Source organism: Watersipora subatra, chromosome 6, assembly GCF_963576615.1.
Source record: "Watersipora subatra chromosome 6, tzWatSuba1.1, whole genome shotgun sequence".
NCBI lineage: Eukaryota > Metazoa > Bryozoa > Gymnolaemata > Cheilostomatida > Watersiporidae > Watersipora > Watersipora subatra.
This window is the reverse complement of record NC_088713.1, coordinates 42706048-42723196: the sequence shown is the minus strand read 5'-3', so window position 1 is coordinate 42723196 and position 17149 is coordinate 42706048. Positions and strand designations below refer to the sequence as shown.

Below are 17149 nucleotides of genomic sequence, written 5' to 3'. Positions count from 1 at the left end.
AGGCCCGTTGAGCAATACTTACAATGGAAGCGAGATGTGAGCTTGCTTGCATATATTTGTATTGTCTGGTAATCTACCGTATATGCCCAACTATGAGCCTACCGAAGTCATCACTTACTTTACAACTGCCGATGGAGAGCTGAAAAAAACTTTTATAGAGTTACTCGCATCAACTTTTAAAAAGATTTATTAGAAAGTATAAATATTTTTTCTATCATTTGAGATTTTGTTTGTTGCTTTATGTGATTGACTGTCAAGATGTTTTAAGATTAAAATCGACAGAATCTTATCGTAATTACTGTAAATGCTTAGATTAAGCAAAAATGTGATTATGACATCTATAGTTGCATAAAGACTAACAGAATAGAGACACGTAACGTAACAACTTGAACGCAATAGCCGATGTCAACTATAGCAGTGATACCAAACTAGTGACTTCATTTTGTAATTAGTAATCAAAGGGTTACTAGCTTCAAAAATAGTAAATTTGATTTTAAAAATAATATTATGCTTTCTAAGATAAATCAAAAACATTGATTTCAACTTTTACATTGATGCAGTAAAATGCAAGATTAATGTTTGCGTGCCAATCATTTAGCAGGCCATTTGTGTGGTAACTTTATTAACATGTTAGTTATGCTGTTAGTTTGACTGTATAAGCATTATCCAGATAACAGTGTTTTAGTATTAACCTGACTATTTAGACATTATCAAGATAAGACAGTTTCTGTATTAGTTTGACTGTATAAGCATTATCCACATAACAGTGTTTTGGTATTAACCTGACTATTTAGACATCATCAAGATAAGACAGTTTTTGTATTAGTTTGACTGCATAAGCATTATCCAGATAAGAGTATTTTGGTATTATTTGACTGTAAAAGCCTCATTCAAATTTGTTTTTAATATTTTATTTGCTATAATTTAGATTTTCAAACAGAAATACCTTTCAAATTATGCCAGACAAAAATCACAAAAGGACAACATATATCAGAGTTTTGGTGTTATCAGGATGATGTCACCCGTTATCTGAATAATGTTAAATTTCGTCAACGCTATGACCTTGTTATTTGTTGGGCATCGTTTGCAAACTTTATAAGATAATATACTCAGATTCTAAATGTGAAGCGATTGGATTTCATCTCCAATGAGGATATGTTAGCTCAAGCTACCTAACATGTATAAAGTTTTCATTTGAAGAAAGCTAAGATATTCTAGTCATGTACACAAAATGTGTAGGGATGTCAGGGCAGCTTAGTGGTATCATTGTTCGTTGTTCATTGTTCATTGTTCGTTCATCAACCATGGGGTTGGTGGTTCAAGCCCTGCTAAAGGCCAATCTGACAAAAAGCTCTCAGCAAGCTTTCAACCCTAAATTGCTGGGTCTTTTGGATCTAGACCTTAACTTGGAGGCCCCGTGTACCACACTGACAATGTGGGCACGTTAAAGATCCACCTCTGTCCTTCGCACATTGGACAAGTGAAATGGCTACCTGGCTCTGTCAGACTGGACGTGTTGCAAAAATGTATCCCTTCAGGTTAATCTGACAGTTCCAGAAAAAGTCCTTGATAAGTGTTAGGACCACCCAAGGTAGCTTATAAAAAACTAGTCCTGGCAGTGCGTTTCTCTACTAGAGAACACTACCAAGCATTGTCACTACATGACAGAAGCATGCCATTATTTTTTTTGTACACAGAATGGAAGACACCAGACTACTCTTATAAATCCTTAATTTACAACTCAGAGAAGAAGGTCCAGGTATTGGCAGAAAGCGGATTGATGTTTGAAGATAATGTAAAACACAATCTAAAGGACAAAAAGATACCTATTGGAAACTAGCCATCTGTCAGCAGAAATCGAGGTCAATGAAGATGTGTGGCTTATCGGAAGTCATTTTCAAATACGGAAGACAGCTAATAATAATAATAATATTGTAAATAATAATATATTACTAACACTAGCTCATAACCTTGTAACCCAGTTGACTGAGCAATAAAATTGGATGATAGCATGCGAAGGACACCAACATAAATCAGTCAATAGGTTTACTGTGGTTAGCCAACATTCGTACTAGAATAGCGCCTGCTAATCAACAATAAATTAAGATATATGCCAATCAGTAACCAGTAACCAATTCAATGTTTCCTCTATAGGGCAAATTGAAGCACGCGGCAGGCTGGCACGTGGTCATCGCAGTGGCAAGAGCAGATGACTTCGCTTTTTGATAAAGGAAATGTTCAGTAGGATACTCAGTTTACCAACGTTTATTAAAAAGTATCGGTCTTTTTCTATCATTAGCAGTTTTTTTATGTTTGAGATGATCTGACTGCTAGGATTTTTATATATGAAAATCAACAAAACTTAATCGTGGCTAAAACACTCTATTATAAAGACTCTATTAAAAACACACTTTATTAAAACACACATTATAAATGACATTTATAATCGTTAAGAGATCGACAAAATAGAAATGCGTGACGACAAAACTTGAATGCAATAGCCAATATCAACTATCGCAACGATATACTGGTAACATCATTTCATACGTATTTTTGTTTCAAAGATTTTAACTGCAACAAAATTTTGTCAAATCTTGAAACATCCTGGCAGTCAGATCATCTCAAACGATAAAAGGATTGCAAATGATAAAAAAATACTTATACTTTTTGATAAAAATTAGTAACATTTTGTGCACGTTCATCTACGATTATCCTACGTAACCTTTCTTTTATTAAAAAGTGAAGCCATCTGCTCCTGCCACTGAGATGAAGACCCAGCCCTCGTGCCAGCCTGCCACGTGCTTTAATTTGCCATATAGAAGAAGCATTAAATTGGTTACTGGTTACCAGTCGGCGTTTATCCTAATTTATTGTTGAAAATTTAGTAAAATTTTAACGCGAGTTCATCTTTAATAGGATGATCTTATGTAAACTTTACTAAAACTAACTGAAAAGGTAAGTCTGAACATTTGGTAAAAAAGAGGCAGAACTTTGCTATACATAGATATTAATAAATACAAATTTGAATTGTCTTAAAGCAGCTAGCTTGAGCTTAAAAGCTGCTTTCTATAGCCCTCGATTTGCATATGAAATCAAATTGTTATATCCTAGGACAGTTACACAGGTACCCATATTGGCACTGATTACTTGGAGACTTTGGCTTTTGAAGTTGGAAGAAGTTTTTCTCATTGACTAATCTGACATTCACACTTTAATTTTTTTTAAGGTAAACAAACTGACAAGCCTCGTAATGTAACGCTTAGCTCAATGACTGATAAATACATGAAAAATTGTCCAAAGGGTTTTAAACTTTGCAACCTGATTTAACCCTTTGAACCCTGGCTGTCCTTGTCAATATGTGTCAGTGACCTTCAGCAATTTGTCTAGCGATCAGAAGTTTTTAAACTTTTATGAAATATATCAAAATATGCTCATAATACAATGATATTAGGGAAAACACGAGTAAAAAAGTCTGGCAACGCACAGCAAATGTCACCAAATAGAAAAAAAGTGTTTCACAGTTCTTTGGGATGAAACCATCAAAATTCAAATGATTTAAATTTAATTTAATGATTCTACTGACATGACTTTGTGTCATGACCGCAAGCATAGCGTATTTGCTCCTATATACCGACATATATCGCCTAGCAAATCTATCAAGCTTGTGTGGCATATATATAGTTAGTAAGGCAGTCGGACTGGCTAATGGGAGGGTCTGAGTCAAATCTTCTGCTTTACGGTTTCTTTATTCCAAGATTATAATAGCTATCGCTAGAACTACACACATATATACTTACATACACACAAACTTTGAAAAATACATATCTAGATGCTGACTAATGACACCATTTTTGTGAACTTTGGGCATATATTTTTTAAGCGTTTTAACTGTGATCAAGTTTGGTCGATTTTGAAAAGTTGTGAAAGATCCTCACCTAAAACAAAACAAAATCAAACAAAATCTGAAGTTTTAGAAAAATATCTATACTTTCCGATAAAATTTTAAAAAATCTGATAAGAGTGACCCGTTAATCAACAGTTAGTAATATTTACTAGTGTGTACAAAAAACTTCAGCAAGCACACTGGGCGTAGACAGCTACTGCTCATGATGTTCCTTCCTAAATATTGGAAATTTAAAAATCAGCCTGAGTAGCCCAGTTTAGCAAAGCTGAAACTGAAAGGGAGCCAGGCAACAAAATGTAACTGCAAATTTTGTTTTTTAAAAAGTTTTCGAACAGTTGATAGGCATGTTATGAACACCTTTTCCCCGATGCTTCACCAAGCTTGTCGGACAATTTTAGTTATCTTGGAGTGTTCCCACACTCCTAAATTTTTACCTGTATTGTTAATTAAATACTTTTGCCACGGATGAATGCTTTTAAGACTGCTCTGGCCACATTGATGAACTAGGGAACAATTTATTTGGATCAACAGAACCTCAAAGATTTTGCTCAAAGATATGTATTCCAATCGCTTAGCAAGTATACCATATATTTTTTAAGATTACTCCAGTTGTTTATCGTTTTGCAAGCTAGTCACAAAGAAAAATGGCTGATTTGTCAAATAGAAATCAATAATAAAAAAAATATGCCAAGTTGAGCATGTGAGTAGGCCTATGGTTGGCTGAAACTTTGTCCATTCAGCATCATTCTAAATACTTCATTTCTTCCATCCTCCAATGATATATTTCATTTGTTATCATTTTAAAAGAGAGAGTGCATACATATTCGAATTTATACTTGTACGCTACACAATGTTTAGTATATTAATAAAGCCCACTTCACTACTGTGTGTGTGCGTGTGCGTATGTGTGCTCATGCGTGTGTGCGTATGTGTGCTCATGCGCTTGTGTGTGTGCGTGCGTGCATGCGTGTGTGTGTGTGCGTATGTGTGCTTATGCGTGTGTGCATATGTGTGCTTATGCGCGTGTGCGTATGTGTGCTCATGCGCGTGTGCGTATGTGTGCGTGTGCACGTGTGTGTGCAGGTTAGCCCACGTAAACGAATGCAGCGAACTATTTTGTGCAGATTTCACATAAACTTCATGTGTATTTGCTCCATCCCTTCCATCGGATCGCTAAATTATTTTGTCTCAAAACCTCATCTGGTTCCTGAAAACCAGCCTCCTACAGATGAACTTGCACAGAATTTGTAATAAATTTTATCAAAAATTATCGGAACTTTTCTATCTACATTTTTTTGTTTTTGATGTTTGTTGATGTTATTTGTAGATTTTATCAGAAAGTATCAGTATTTTTTATCATTTGTGATTGTTTTTGATGTTTGAGTTGATCTGACTGTCAGGATGTTTCAAGATTAAAATCGACAAAACTTGATCGCCATTAAAACGCTCAGATCCAAAGTGTGATTATGACGTCTATAATTGCGAAGAGACCGACAGAATAGAAATTTGCAAAGCTTCAACTTGAATGTTATTGCCGATATCTACTACCAAAACAATAATAACTAGTGACGTCATTTCGTACATGTTTTTCTTCTGAGCGTTTTAACCGAGATTAAGTTGTATCGAATTTAGTCTAGAAACATCCTCGAAGTCAGATCACCTCAAACAACAAAAACAATCACAAATGATAGAAAAATACCGATACTTTCTGATAAAATCTACAAAAACTTTGTGTCAGTTCATCTTTGAACACTCATTTGCTATTGTATCTGATTTAGAATGAAAGAAGTCCTGAGCATCACAGCGATGACTGATAGTAATTAATGTATATGTACAGGATAAATGCCTCAGGTGGTCTAAAAAAATAGAAAAGGGTTGCTGCCAATTGCTAATGAATCATACTTCCGATTATAAACCAAATACACAAATGTTGAAATAGTATTGAAAAACACATAAAGTGAGGACAAGGTTTGGTGAAATCACAGCCCTGTGCTTAAAATTGCCTTGTTTGCTGTCTCTTGAGGATAGCTAATAGACTAGGACGACCAGTGAACATGTATTAATATGTGTATAGCAAAATTAATTACTGAATCTAACCCTCTGTGAGCTAGTTGGCAGGCAGCGGAATTGAGTAGTTGGCAGCAAATGAACTTGCTACTTTGTGAAAGTCTAACCAAGGTAGGCAAACCCAAATGTAAATTAAGCAATAATATAGAGAAGTTTCTAGAAACCATGTGTCAAACTTCTACTAAAGACCAATAGTTGAAGCATACTATAGGAAGGAACAAAACAAAACTGACACACAATAGCAGGTGTCAACTAAGCTAAGGAAACGCTATGCCTAAAACAGATTCAGCTCATGGGTTAAAGTTGTCAAATTTGCTATTTTTAGATTTGCAATTATTTCTTTATTTGGTTAACCGTTCATTTCTTAGAAGAACTGATAGAGCAGGCAATCGGTCTGAAATGAAACTATAACAGTTAGCCTTGGCATGCTATTGCTCTTGATAAGGTTTAATTAATTCTGTGTTGACAAATGACAAAAAATACGTCTTATCTCAAAGTGTCCCATTTACAACAGAATTCATACGCAATGCTTTGTCTGCTGTTTGTTTATTCTGAGCTCATTGAAAGCCACCATTCACTAAAGACGGCTCTAAAGGTTAGTTCACACTATATCGCCGTTGCTCGGCGTTGATGTCACAATACTTTGGTGATTGTCGGTGATAGCGCTGTTCACACTATCACAAACTCATCCCGTTTGCATCAGCAAACACTCCGTGGCATAGTGTTCCCATTTCTCTTTTTATATTTTTGCGAAAAAAATGTTTTTGGTTTTGCGTGCTGGAATTAAATACTAGTCCCGCAGCGACTATGATAAACGGATATGAATAAATCACACTATCCACAACTGCGAATTACCATCGCCAAAACGGTTCACATTTGAAAGGCGACCGTCGATGCTCAGCGAAATATCAGGAAAGTTTGACAGCTGCAAACTCTCCCGACGTGTCAGCGACGCTTCGTCGATGCCATCTGTTCATGGTTCACATAATTGACCATGAACACCGAAAGGAAAACTTTAATAAACGACGATATAGTGTGAATTAGCCTTTAATGAGTCTTTAGACAATGGCTCCTTTTTTTGAAAAGAGGTGTTTGTTCAAGAGGACTTTTTGAGTGCCCGATTCTCATCTTCTGCTAGCAATCAGAAAACCAAAGGTTGCAATAGGTTTAATGGCGACAATATATTATTAATTTTCATGAGCAAACTTTAAGCCAGAAATTGCCCAAAAATTACTACACAGTTTTGCCGATAGCTATCCATGAATGCGTTCATTGACTTCAATTGTCTTTCATGCATGTGAAAGCAGCGTTATTGAGTTTCTAATGAGATGGTGTTTAAAGGATGATTCATACTATATCGCAGTATGTCAGTGTTAATCACACAATACTTCGATGATCGCCTGTGATAACAATACTCACACTTATAAAAACCCATCCGTAAAAATACAGATTGAGCCATCCGTGAAGGTCAATCATCATCGCCGGAGTGGTGCACATTGAATAGGCTGTCATTGGTGCTCGACTAATGGGTGGAAAGTTTGACAGTTGCAATTGTTCCGGATGTATCTGTGTTACCTAGATGATTCCATCGGTTTACAGGGCACATAGTCGATGAATAGCCGCCGAGAGGACAACTCAAACGTACGGCAAAGCAATATGAACTATTCATAAAAGGCCAGATCTCAGGAACCAAGAGTTTTTAGATCAAATATTTTAGCTACCTGGCAGAAGGCACAAAACATATCTGTGTAGATTTTAATAATATGGTATTATTGAGATGTGGAATTATTGGAATTATTAATATAGATGACACAACAGGTTTGTGATGTAATAGCAATGTGTAGGGCATTGCGTATAGAAATGGAAATGTACACTGCTATGACCATATTCTGAAAAGTGATAGATTTAATGTTGTGATACGGTACAAAATTGCTAAAACATGTTAGGGTGTCTATAGAAATATTCTGACATAGTACAGTGTCTATAGAGGGAATGTTGACACAAAAAGGTATGGTTATGCAACTACTTTTAGAACCAGAGACGCTATTAAAATTGTTTGAGGTAGGATAAAATACCTGCCTGAAACATCGCTTGGTCTGTTGCGAAATTCATATGTTGAAATTATCATACTTACTATTATTAATTAGTGTTAGTGTTATTATTGTTATTAACTATTATTATTACTATTATTGTTGTTGACTATTATTATTATTTTAATTTGTTGTCATTACCACTAAGGACCCAGGTAGTCCAGCGCGCCGCGAGAGATCGTCATGTGTAAACATAAATATCGTCATGTATAAATACCTACACAACTATCGTTAAACGTGGAGAGGTGGTTGAGCTGTGCAGATGGTCGTGTGCTTGAATGAAAAGCAAAATATCTGAGTTCAATCCCTGTATGGTGTAATTTTTTTCCCAATATTCTTGCCGTTATTACGCTTTGGTTACATGACATTGGACATGGTTCCTATTATAGCAAAGATTGCAAAAGGTCAAACCTTGAAGAATGAATACGCGCAGCCAACCAAAGCAACTTTTCAGGGGTATACGGTAGCGCACCCAACCCATTAGGATAATAAAGGTGAATTGCTCATGGTTCATTACCTTCATTTTAAATGCCCGTGAATAACACTATTATTATATAAATACTCTCAACCTTGTCACTATTTAGAGCAGAGAGAAGACACAAAGGGAGCATCTCGTTACACACTACTGCCTTGCGCTTATACAATCAGCCGCGCAACCTGTTGTGCACTGAGGAATCTCAGTTAGTTAGTCACCTGACATGACACTGTTTAGCAAGTTGCCAATTGACTAAATGCTTTGTTAGTTTGTCACCTGACATGGCATTCTCCAGCAAGTAGCCGATTGGCCAATTTTTTATATAGTTTGTCACCTGAATTGACATTCTCTAGCAAGTGGCTTATTAGCTAATTGTTCAGTTAGTTTGTCACCTGACACGGCATTCTCTAGCAAGTGGCTGATTAACTAAATGTTTAGAGCAATAGCTTTGAATGTGTAAAGGAAGTAGTCCCGCCCTAAACAGTTAGCTAGTTGTAAAGGGTAGACCTCATAATAACCGGAGTATAATTTTGACCCAGCAGTTAGGATTAGCAGCTTGCTGACCATGTTGAACTTCGTTAAGATAAAAAAAAATTTGATTTTGTATTTATCTTACCGAGTCAAACAAAATGCTCAGAAGTTGTAAAAGAACCCAAGTAGCCTTTTCCGTCTTTTTACTCACCAATTTTATTGTCCTTCCTTAATTATAACATTGTGATGTCCGGGTCCAAGGGACCACGAGAGATGTTTAGGCGTGTGGTGTGTTCATCAAACTGCGGTGGTAGTTTGGCAGGGGAATCAGACTGTCTTTGGTAGCCAGCCCTGCGTCTCAACGCATTTTAACTTCTGGCATTTACCTTCCATCTAAGCTTGGCAATTGAATTCCAACGAGCAACACACATCTGATGATTAATGGGTAGTTTTTTGATCAGAACATTCTGACATTTATTCTGTTAATTGGTTTCATTGGACTATTGAAATTAGTTCCGTGAGTGTTTTTTAAAGAAGGCAAAAGGTTTCACAGCTTCGGCGTTGATTCAATACAACAGCAATGAGTCATCTCCAAATCAGTGATTTAATTCCATCTTTAGGCACTCAGAAGTTTCGAACTTGATAGAAAGTAAAACATGGAACAGCAGATCGGCGAGTTTGATTGAATAAATTATTGTTAGGAAATCTTAATTTGTCTGTTTATTGACTTAGAATGCCGGTCTGTTTGAACTTGAGAATCTTCTCTTGAAAAGATCGGTTGTTCCAGCACGGTTGACTTTTAACTAACCATTTCGGTTGTGGGCAGTAAAAAAGACAGAAATATCGTCTAACCATCAATACACTCAGAAGGCTGTAGTACACCGGAGATATATTGAATAAGTTCATTGGCAGTTTCAAGGTCGTTGATGTTACAGCCAACTCTGGCCGTGAATGCTTAAGATTTTGTGAGTGAAAAGAGTGATTGATATTTATGCTTGCTACATTGTTATGGTTGGCCAGCTGATCCTTTGACTCTCTTGCTTATATACGTATATATACATACTATATATGTATATATACATATATAGTATGTGCATATACGTACTATATATGTATATAATTATGTAGTACGAATATATACGTACTATATATGTATATATACATATATAGTACGTATATATACGTACTATATATGTATATAAGTATGTAGTACGAATATATACGTACTATACATGTATATATACATATATACATATATAGTACGTATATATACGTACTATATATGTATATAAGTATATAGTACGAATATATACATACTATATATGTATATAAGTATATAGTACGAATATATACGTACTATATATGTATATATACATATATAGTACGTATATATACGTACTATATATACTTATATACATATATAGTACGTATATATACGTACTATATATACTTATATACATATATAGTACGCATATATACGTACTATATATGTATATATACATATATAGTACGTATATATACGTACTATATATGTATATGTACATATATAGTATGTATATATTCGTACTATATACTTATATACATATTTGCTTACTATACCTTTAACAATGTAAGAAATATTTGTAACCACTTTTTATATTTGGATTTGTCTCCTTTTAGGCAATGAATGATTTATTGAAGTGCTACCGACTTTGTATTCATACATTCTCTTATGCTGTATTTTATATAAGCCTTTACATTTCTAGACAGGTATAAAATAGCGTATTTCTCTTTTGGTGTTTGCATAATATTTAAACATTTTCCATTGAAAAATAACTGAAAAGTAGAAGATTCGTTAATTTTGCAAGTGTATCTCCCATCATAGACTGAAATATTTATCAAGGCGCAACTAGTAAATTCGACTCCTTATTTGGATCAATATTCATGGTTTGAGGTATTTTGTAAGCGCAGCGCAGTTTTTATACGCTTACTGTATACAACAAAATGACCATGAGTTAGCTTGTACATGCACATATGTTGACTCACGAAAAGTTATTTCATGGGGGCATGACTCTTAGTTAAATTAAATTGGCCTGTGTCATAATTGTTTTTAATACCTTGAGACAGCCGCTCTCACACCATTGAAATCCTAGACGAATCAGTGATGGAGGTTGCAGGCAAAACTGTTAGTCTGTGATTCGTCATTTATAGTTAACATATTGTGTTTAGATGTAGGTCAGGTCCTACATTTTGAAACAAAATTCAAATCGTATCGAAATGAGGTTACGCTAGAGCACTGTAACCAAGGCTGTAGAGATCGACCTCCTGGTCACAAGGTCACCGGGTTGAGCCTTTCGGTCACAAGAGAAGACGCGGTCCCCATTGAGGATGCCCGGAGGACCGAGGAGACCGATTAGACAACCGAGCAAAAAGAGCTGAACGCCCTCTCTCTCTCCCTCCCTCCCTCTCTCCCTCTCTCTCTCTCTCTTCCTCTCACTCTCTCTGCATGTTTGAATGTAGTTCATTGCCTTTCATGCATGTATGCTCCTAGCGACACGACACTCGTGTCAGTTAGTGTCACTATCTGACACTGGCGTCACTATCTGACACTTGTGTCCCTAGGTACTAGTGGACACAAGTGTCTGACACTTGTGTGACACATATCTGACTAGTATCTGACACTAGATACTAGTGTCAGATACTTGTCAGAGACTGGTGTCATATACCAGTGTCACTAGTGTCACTATCTGACACTAGTGCTCCAAAACTGCAAAATGCAGTTTCTTAAGCCGCATTCAGTGAGCTTCTAATACATTGGATGCTTCCTCTAGCTATGACAGCAGATGTAGGCAATAACATGTGTTGAAGGAAGTGGATGGAAGAGTATGTTTGAACTGCCATGATATGATATCAAGGAATCTGTATGGTTTTGTTTGTTTGAAGTCAAACAAACAAACATTGTGGTCAGAAGGAGCTTATCAATAGGATGAAGCTCTCATTTAATATAAACAAAGAAAAAGTCATCACGTCATCGCATGAAAACGTGATGACAAGACATTGGGAAGCATGATACAGATTAGTTCTTTGCAATTATAATACACCAGCTGCAGACAGTGTCAAGATAGTAGGTATTGTGAAAACTATGATGCATGAAGTGTTTCTCCGCCATTGGAGTAAAACTTTTTTATGTATAACAGAACTATTTCCATTAAGAGTGCTTCATTTTATCATTTATCAGTATTATTGTTTATTATTTTTATTGTTATCATTCATTGTTATTTTTGATTACTTGTGTTATTACTCATTATTGTTGTTAATCGTTATTAGCATTAGCATTTATTATTGTCTTTAACTGCCATTAGTATTACTACTATTATAAATTATTACCACACTTTCTAATTACAGTAGAACCTCGGTTCTCGAGCTCTTCGGTTCTCGACCAATTCAGTTTTCGACCAAAAAAAGTGAGATTTGTTTGTCTCGGATCTCGAACATAAATTCGGTTCTCGACCAAATCGAAGCATGCGCATTAGAATTAAACGTTTGGAACAGCTCCGGAAACATTCGTTAACAAAGAGAGAAGCAAGTTGCACTTCATAAATTCTTTACAAAAAGGAAGAAACCATCTGGGATGGCGTCCCTCTACCGAAAAGATTTGCTATGAAGACAACTCCTCCAGTCGAGTTATCCTAGTGTTTTGGAGGAAGATTCTCCTTCAAAGATGTGAAGTAAACGTGCCATTGTTGTGTATATTTTTTTCACACGATTTTTGATGTAATTGATATGTTGCATTTTTTGCTGTTTCATAATCAATTTTTGCAATTTTTGGTACTGTGTTTTAACCTAGAACGTTTTTAATGTTTTAAGAGCAAAACATGGGAAATGTTTACTTTTTGTTTTATGTTTTCATCATCATAAATAGAAAATATTTCATTAAAAATAAACACGATCTATATCTACTCGTTTTTATTTATTGTATGTAGTAGTCAGTACAGTTTATAGTGTGAAATGTTAAAAAAATACTTTACCGAAGTTGTTATCTCGGCTTGGAACTGATTAAAATTTACATAAATTAATTTTAATGGGAATATTTGTTTCGGATCTCGAACAACTCAGTTTTCGAACAACCTTCTGGAATGGATTGTTTGAGAACCGAGGTTCCGCTGTATTGGGTTCTTGTTTGATTTTATAATCATTTACAAATTTTAACTTACTTAAACACGTGCAATAGAAATTACAATCACCTTTTTATTTTTTGGCCTTAGACCACTAACGTCGAGTGTTTGTGTTCTTTATTGCTTTTTCTCAACAAAATGCACAAGGAGGGAATGAGGGAGTTGTGCTCTTCTTAAATTTTTCCAACAAGATGTACAAAGAGGGAATCCGGGAGTTGTGCTCTTACTCATTTTTCTCAACAAGATGCACAAGGAGGGAATGAGGAAGCTGTTTACTCATAAAAATTTTCTTTCGAGATCTAAATTTCGGTACACCCTCTTCTTTTTATGAGTGTGGCAGAATTAGTAGTCACTAAAACTGTTCTACATTTCACACCTCTAAACTAATATCAGACGGCCTACTGGTATTGGCTAACTTTTCTGACCAGGTTTCATAAGGCGCTTGCAGAAAGCTGGGGAATGCTAGGGATTTCTTCCATTTTCAATGCAAATACTTTCATAATAGGAGTCCATGAACACCTTCATTGAGGAAAACTGTACTTAATGCATGCAAAGACGGATTGTTGATTTTCTAATCAGATAGATCATTGCACATTTATACAAAAGTTTAAGATTGCCAGACGAGCCGGGCATTGTTTGGTTTAAGCCTGCTTTTTTATATAAAATAAGCCATAGAGCTATGATAATTCATCGCTGCTTCTGCCAGGGTACTAGTTAATAATAAAACAAAAATATTAAAAATTGGTTATTAGGGAGACAATATAAAACAAAACTAAATAATATAGGCTAGTTCAAGAAAGAGGAAAATCTTTTTTGATGATTTGTATCAGCAATTTTGGCTGTTGATAAATGCAATTACTACAAGCCACTCCAACTACAAGATGGTAAATAAAATCATATCATACTGATTGAACCAGTCTCTTTTATTCAAAACGCTCAAATAAAGAGTTGCAATAAGGAATTGTCTCCTTATGTTGTGTGGGCAATTCAAAGAGTGAACACTAATATCGGGGGATTGTCTAATGGAGGATGCAACAAACCATAGCAATAAAACACTATAAAAATGTATTGATAACCAAATAATAACTTTATTAGAAATAATGGTAGATCAGGCATAAATAAGCCAGTTTGATAAATGCAAAAAATTGAAAATATTTGCTTTTTCAAATTCTAATTATTTAAATTTGAAATATTTAAATTATTATTTAAAATTTTAATTATTTAAATTTGAAATATTTATAAAAAATTATTGATAACCAAATAATAACTTCATTAAAAATAGTGGCAGATCTGACATAAACAAGCCAGTCTGATAAATGCAAAAATTCAGTTCGATTTCATGTTTATTAATGGATGCACGCATTGCGTATACGCTAATCCTATCTGCTTTGGGGTTTGGCAGGTTTTTTAGTAGGCTTTATTTGGAGTGTCACAACTTGTATATAGTTGTTATATAGTTTATTGTAAAATACAACGCAATCTATTGAGAATTTAGCCTGGCTACAAGTACCCGCGCGATAAGTATGGCTATACACATCTAGCCTTATCCTCAAGGCATGAATGCGGAGAGCAGTCTACCCATATGGAAAAGTATTAAATAAAATTTATTCTTATAGATCAAGACCACTTTTCAACTAGTGAATGGAATTTGACATTACCTCCTTCATAAACATCACCAACAATAGCTTTCCATCATTTTGCTATCTTGACGGTGATTGGTTCAGGAGTATTTAGCCTCCAATTCTGACCAATCACGATTAGCTGTTTAGTTCTCATTAATCTTTGGCACATGTCAGTCTTGCATTTATGTACTTTACAAAAGCCGTAGGTAAAAAAAGTACATGTCCTTACGTGTATAGTAATTGCAAAAGCTTAGAAAGTATTTGAAGGGTTATGAATTGTTAAAATAATGAAAACAAATCTAGTTTCTGCTTCGCAGCAGTTCACATTTTGCGGGTGGGTCTGGAACGCCCCTGAAGTTTGAAGGCTTCTGTATATGTAACTATAGCTGCCCTCAGCTTTAATATCTATTAACCAACAAGCAAAAAACTCATCCCACTTTTCCTGGTGACAAAACTTGTAAGTCTGGAGATGGTTTATTCTCTGTAAGTGTGGGCAAGCATGGAATACAATGAAATAAAAATATAAAAGCTCGTAGACACTTAGAGATTCACCTCTGTACATGCACTGGATTCCTAGTAAAACAGTTTGATTGTCAGAAGTCTAAAGAAATAGAGCATCCAATTTCTACCTCGATATATGGATGTGGAGAAGACAATTTCAGCACTAATAAAATTAAAATTACAGAATACAGAAATAAGGATAACGCAGGGTAACCAAAAAAACCAATGACATGCTTCTAAAACTAATTTAAGGTTACTATTTATTGGTGTAATTACACCTGCTTTTCCAAAGATAATCTTTGTAATTTCTGATATGCTAATATTTTTAGACAGGAAATAAAACTGGAATATAATAATGACCTTGACACCCATAGTCAGTGATTCCTTGTCAATGTGTGCATCCACAACAGCTAAGCGTATAAAAACTAATTTGAAGGATGCTATAAGACGATAAAAACGAAAGGAATATTGCATGCTTGACTAGACAACCGGGCTATGAGTCTTGGAATTAAATGAGGTGAATGCGGGACGCTCTGCGGCTGTCCCATAGGCTTCATTGAAAATGTATCAAATTCTCAGGCACCTGCAAAGACAGATTAAGCATATCACAAATGAGGTTAAAAATGGAGTAATGCAAATTTTTAGATAAAAATATTCTTGAATAACTGACAGACTGCTTATAATCTATACTGCATCGAGTCTATCAGATGATCAAAATCTATATTGTACCAAGAGTATCAGATGACCAAAATCTATATTGTACCAAGTCTATCTGATGACCAAAATCTATATTGTACTAAGTCTATCCGATGACCAAAATCTATATAGTACTTACTATCCGATGACCAAAATTTATATTGTACAGTGTCTATCCGATGACCAAAATCTATATTGTACCGAGTCTATTAGATGATCAGAATCTATATTGTATCGAGTCTTTCAGATGACCAAAATCTATATAGTACTGAGTCTTTCAGATGACCAAAATCTATACTGTACCAAGTCTTTCAGATGACCAAGATGTATTTTGTATCGAATCTATCAAAAGGTATGCTGCTGTCATAATTGACAACACTTGGATCGTATTACATCCTTGAAACAAAACCGCAAGGACTAATTAAGCTTCGTCGGGTGACTCTAGCACTTACAAAGGAAAAACAGGCCATGCCCACTATTGTTATATAATCTATAATGGGGAGACCAGAACACTAACAAACAAAAAACTGCCATTTGCAGGCGCTCTAAAATTGATGGCGCTATTATATCCCATATGAGAGAAGACATTCCTTGCAAGATGATACCAATCATTATGAAAATTATGCTTCTGCAAGTACAAAAATTCATTTGGCGCCGTGAGAAACGTTATGACCAACGTATTAGGCAGTAAAAGAGTTAAACCAAGCCGACGCTTAAATTGTAATGTGATCAATAAATCCCACTGCACTGTATCCATTAGTAAAATAAATGCAGCTTAGAGAGCTTTTATCTAACCACTGAGTTGCATACTCAAGGCATACCAATAGAGGAGATATCCATACACGGTCATGTACAAAGGTATAAGACAGACTACAATAAGCTAGTACTTCTGTAACATAAACCTAGTTGCAAGTGTCTAAAAAAGTACAAGAATACAGAAAATTTGTATCATTTTAATGGTCGGAATCTCCTCTATCTGTTTTTCTTATTTACTTGTCTTTAACAACAACACTCTGGCTGTTACGTTGCTAAGCAATGTTAAAGGCACATATTTGTATTTACTGAATGCTATTTTGAAATGGATGAACTGTGAAAGATGACTGAATCTACACCGCTAGGCAAGTAAAAAAGACAAACATTTGAGAAAACTACAGAAGTCAACACAATGG

The 17149-nt window shown here is 35.2% G+C and overlaps 1 protein-coding gene across 1 annotated transcript in view; it reads right to left on the bottom strand.

The window, feature by feature from the left end:
* Nucleotides 1–15243: 15243 nt before the first annotated feature.
* Nucleotides 15244–17149, bottom strand: part of LOC137397952 (ras-specific guanine nucleotide-releasing factor RalGPS1-like) — a 43430-nt gene continuing 41524 nt past the window's right edge. The window contains exon 14 of the mRNA XM_068084046.1: nt 15244–15867. Coding sequence (XP_067940147.1) covers nt 15838–15867 — 30 coding nt within the window. The 3' untranslated portion in view covers nt 15244–15837. The remainder of the gene's footprint in view (nt 15868–17149) is intronic.